At 38.5% G+C, this 4717-nt stretch overlaps 1 protein-coding gene across 1 annotated transcript; it reads left to right on the top strand.

Annotated features, from left to right (window-relative positions):
• Nucleotides 1-3186: 3186 nt before the first annotated feature.
• Nucleotides 3187-4489, top strand: LOC148815839 (general transcription factor II-I repeat domain-containing protein 2B-like). The gene is made up of 3 exons (XM_088904713.1): nucleotides 3187-3393; nucleotides 3527-3641; nucleotides 4002-4489. The coding sequence occupies exons 1-3, from the start codon at nucleotides 3187-3189 to the stop codon at nucleotides 4487-4489; spliced, it is 810 nt and encodes a 269-aa protein (XP_088760839.1).
• The last annotated feature ends 228 nt before the right edge of the window (nucleotides 4490-4717 follow it).

A 4717-nucleotide genomic window follows, 5' to 3' on the forward strand; every position in this document is an offset into this window, starting at 1 on the left:
ATTAAAGTCCCAGTGATGTCCCAAACTAAAACCACAAAGGAATATTAAAAATGAAATGTTAAAAAAAAAGTATACGAGTGAAACTTTTATCCCTGGACCCCTTCATGTGTCTTTGTATTTCTTTTCTTAATTTTTATTGCATAACAGGTCTGGATTTTCAAATTACTGTATTTTCAAATGTGTATTCCATCAAGATCTGCACGATGAATGTTGGGATATATAATTTTACTCAGTGAATCACTGAGTCAGTTGTACTGTATTTCTCTTTTAACAGCATTCAGAGTATAAAAGTTTAAAAGCTTGTCCTGCATCTCGGCTACTGTACAACAGCAACACAGGAGAGTACTGCCACACAGGAAACAATAACAGGAAAGGCTGCTGTCTACAACTATTACAATTACAATATTCATACAGCTTAGTGAAAATAATTAAGTTGAATCAAATTGCTTAAAAAATGAACGTGTTGTCATTTTTGGTGTCTGTTAAGAGTGTTTTTAAAAATAAATGTTTTACATTTTTGAACATACAGTATGTGAATTTAGAATCGCATTCACATTCTCACACACTATTCAATAAATGCAGGTCCTATTTAAGTTGTCATGACTGTGTCTGACACTATGGCTAAAGTAATCTAAATAATAGATACTGACTTGAAACACTGAATTTTAATTTCCCCATTTTTGTAGTTTAGATGCAAATAGAGGAATCTGAGTTATATTTCTCCAGAAACCTGGTTCACATTTAGAAAGAGAATGAAAATAAATCTCCCTGTGTTGTCAACAGTCTTCAAACACTATTTACATTGATGATGTTCAGGTTCAGTTTCAAAGATATCAACGAGGCATTAGGGAAACTTTGTGGTGCAGATGCTCTTTAGGTGCAAAGTTTCAGCACTTTTGTGTTTATGTCTGACAAAAGGCACCAGGTCAGCGTACAGTGTGTCTGAAATAATCCTAAATGATTCCTTTAAGTGAGGAGCATTATGTTTATATTTTGCAAGCTTTTTAGTTATAATTAGGAGAACATGCATGTAAAGTCAAGTTTCATAAAGCCTAAAAGGTAATATCAGGGACAGATATTGAGTGTTTTGACAAATTTTACTGCTCAGCAGAGAGTGAATGGCTCTTTTAAACAGCAATACACTACTGCATGTCCCCCAGGTTTGCCAAAAGCAGCAGGAAAATGTGTGATCTTATGTATAAGATTTAAGATATGTGTTGTACAGTAGATGTCATTACTGTCATCTATATTTTGTTGAAACATTATGAAAGAATGAGAAAATAGTAGCTTCAATATATATATATATCTTATACATTTTGCAGTCATTTGAGAAGAAAAAAAAGACAGACCCCTGAGTTATATAACCCCTGAGTTATATTTCTATGAGGCATAGAAAATGAATGATAAATTTATGAAAAATGTGCATGAAAAAGATTTATATTAGGATACCATGACCATATTTAGTGTCCTTAGACCTTTTGTGTTCTTATTATGTTCTTTAATGTAATTACATAAGTATTCACAAATATAATTTTTGATATTTTAAAAATATCCTTTAGCACACAACTAAATTTGTTTAGTTTAAAATCTGTGAATTTACTGTATGTAGCACACAGTATACTGTATGTTTATGTATGTATGTTAATGTAACTAAGTCAAATACAGGATACAAAAACACATCACTGTTCATAAGACCCTATCTGTCTGGAGCACAGAAACAATCCTGGAGAGGTGGCAGATTTAATTTTGTAACATAACATCATAGCAAGTATGAACTCTGAATGCCTTCAGAAGTACTTGAAGCAAATTACATTGTTAAATTGTTGCAGCCTACCACAGTATGTTTGTATACTTTAAATAACAACAACAATTGAAATGCTATTTTTTCATTGCATAAAGGTGCATTATTAATTAACTATTTCAGGGAATTTCCACAAAGATATTTTATAGTAGGCCTAGGAGAGAAATTCAGTCAGTAGTCTTGCCACCTGATGGCTCTTCAGATTCAGAGCAAGGGACAACTGAGGAAGACGATTAAGACTATGTATAAGAAGGCTCCACGGCCGAAATGTTGTGTTCTCTTTCTTCTTTTTTTCAGCATGGAATAAACCTATTACTTGTTCCTTTGCAGGCCTAAGAAAAGCCTAGCAGCAGCAGTAGTGACAGCAGCTTTAGAGTTAAGGTAGCAGAAGGAGGACACTCTTCCAAAACATTAAGAAATTCAGGTGATGTAAACTAATAAATAGGATACTGTTGATAAAGTAACACTATATAGTGTGTGCATGTGTGTGTGTGCACTTACATCAGGGGTGGGAAACTTCCAGCCAGCGGGCCAAAATCATTTGGTCTGGCCCTGCCAAGGCAAACGCAGGCGGGACTCGAAATTCAATAAATCTAGGAGCTGTTTTCATAGCATTAAGTGAACCATAATAATAACGTAAATTTTGAGGGACAAGGAAGGAACGTCCATTACGGGATAGACAGGACACATACGAGTACATGATGGGACAGACACGTATGCTTCTCGTTGGCTGCCCGCGGCCCGTCTGCCTGTATTGTGGTGACTCAGAGGCCAGGCAAGCTGGGAGTGTACACGTTGCGAAAGTGTTAACACACTGTGGAGAAACTACGGTGATCCGGTGATGATGAGACGAGATGCGATGAGATGATTCCTCGCGACGTTGATGACCTTGCCTCCGATGATTGACAACGATGTTGTCGACTTCTTTGTCGACACAGATGATAACTCCAATCCAACCTTTTTCCACACGTCCACGATCAACAATCCTCGCAAAAACTGAATCTCAGATGAAGACTAAGGAAATTACAGTACACAGAAAAGACCTCAAGAGTCGATGATACGAACGTTGGATATGTTCCAAATCCAAGATGCAGGATTAGAACAGCGATCAAAGCAAAATAATTGCATCGCTGGCGACACACACTGGATAGTTATTAAAACTTAAGTGGTGTGAAATCCTACAAATGGCGACTACAAAGAAAAGAAAAGTTGATGCAGAGTGTCGATCTTTCCAAGAGAAATTGACAAATGATTATTTTTTTGTTGAAGTCAAAGGCAAACCTGTATGCCTAGTTTGTGGCGATGCGTTAGCAGTAATGAAAAAAGCCAATCTGGAGCGTCATTACAGCTCAAAACATGCTAAACTAAATTAATTGGGAGGCCAAATGCGTCTGGATAAAATCAATGCTCTTCAGCAGAGTTTGGAATCGCAACAAGCCGCTTTCACTAGGCCTCGTTGTGACAGAGACAACGTTATTCAGATGAGTTATGTAGTGAGCGAGCTAATCGCAAAGAAGCTGAGGCCTCATGTAGAGGGAGAGTTTGTGAAAGAGTGCATGGTGGCTGCTGCAGAGTTTTTAGCACCAGACAAAGTAATTGTTTCAGAGTGTTAGTTTGTCTCGGAGAACCGTCTCAGATCGGATTACTGACTTAGCACAAGATATCAAAAAAACACTGAAGGATTCTACAGGAGATTTCCAATTTTTCTCTCTGGCTTGTGACGAGACAACGGACATAACAAATACTGCCCAACTGGCCGTGTTCATTCGTGGGATAACTGCAGAGTTTGACACGCGAGAGGAACTGCTGTCACTGGAAGCCATGCATGGCACTACAAGAGGTGAGGACTCGTTTGAGAGACTTGTTTTATCAATGAAAAAACTTGAGCTAACATTTGAAAAGTTAAGTGGCCTTACTATAGATGGAGCTCCAGCCATGGTTGGCTCGCAAAAAGGGTTAATTGCATTTGTCAAGAAAGAACTGAATCGTCTCAGTCTTGATCCAAGTGATTTAATTATATGCCACTGCATCATACACCAAGAAAGTCTCTATGCACAGTCGTTGCGGCTTAACAATGTGATGTCAACAGTAGTGTCATGCATACATTTTGTCAAAAGCAGAGGGTTTAACAGCCGCCAGTTTAAGGAGTTACTGAATGATCTTGACTCTGAGTATGGTGATCTTGTTTATCACTGTGAAGTGCGGTGGCAGAACATGCTCATGAGGTTTTACGAACTGTGGGATGAAGTCAAGCAGTTCATGGAGATGAAGGGAAAACCTGTCAGGGAACTCAATGATAGCAAGTGGCTGTGTGATCTAGCATTCATGGTGGGCATTACCAAGTACCTCTCAGAGCTGAACGTCAAGCTGCAGGGCCCCAACCAGCTTCTCAGCTCCCTGCTTTCAAACGTGAAATCATTTGAAGCTAAATTAAGGCTGTGGAAAGTGCAACTCGAAAGGAATAACACGGTGCATTTCCCCACTCTGGAAGGACAAAAGCCTTCTACAACACTTGAATATGCTGGTGAATGTGCAAAACTAATTGAGGCATTTAATGAAAGATTCAAGGACGTGAAAAGTAAACAAATGGAATTGAACATCTTTGCTACACCGTTCAATGTGGACCAGCTGATGTGCCTGATAACCTACAACATGAAATCATTCATCGGAAAAGCGATGATGAGCTGAAAGCTAGGTACAACAACCTCCCACTGCTTGAGTTCTATAAACGTTACATAAGCAATGATGAATTTCCCACTTTGAGGAGACATGCATTGAAATATGCATCTGTGTTCGGAACAACTTACTGTTGCGAGCAGTTCTTTTCAAAACTTACCATCGCAAAGAGTCGACTGCGCTCCAGACTGACCGACGCAAACCTGGAAAAGCAGTTGCAAGTAGCAACATCATCAATAC

The sequence above is a fragment of the Atractosteus spatula genome, chromosome 24 (assembly GCF_055471065.1).
Source record: "Atractosteus spatula isolate fAtrSpa1 chromosome 24, fAtrSpa1.hap1, whole genome shotgun sequence".
In the NCBI taxonomy this organism is placed as follows: Eukaryota; Metazoa; Chordata; class Actinopteri; order Semionotiformes; family Lepisosteidae; genus Atractosteus; species Atractosteus spatula.

Excerpts from the sequence above, each read along its gene's own strand:
- LOC148815839 (XM_088904713.1), top strand. The coding sequence starts at position 3,187 with ATGCGTCTGGATAAAATCAATGCTCTTCAGCAGAGTTTGGAATCGCAA. Across the intron at positions 3,394-3,526 it reads AGTTTTTAGCACCAGACAAA|ACAACGGACATAACAAATAC; the intron begins GTAATTGTTTCA and ends GCTTGTGACGAG. Across the intron at positions 3,642-4,001 it reads CATGCATGGCACTACAAGAG|TGCGGTGGCAGAACATGCTC; the intron begins GTGAGGACTCGT and ends ATCACTGTGAAG.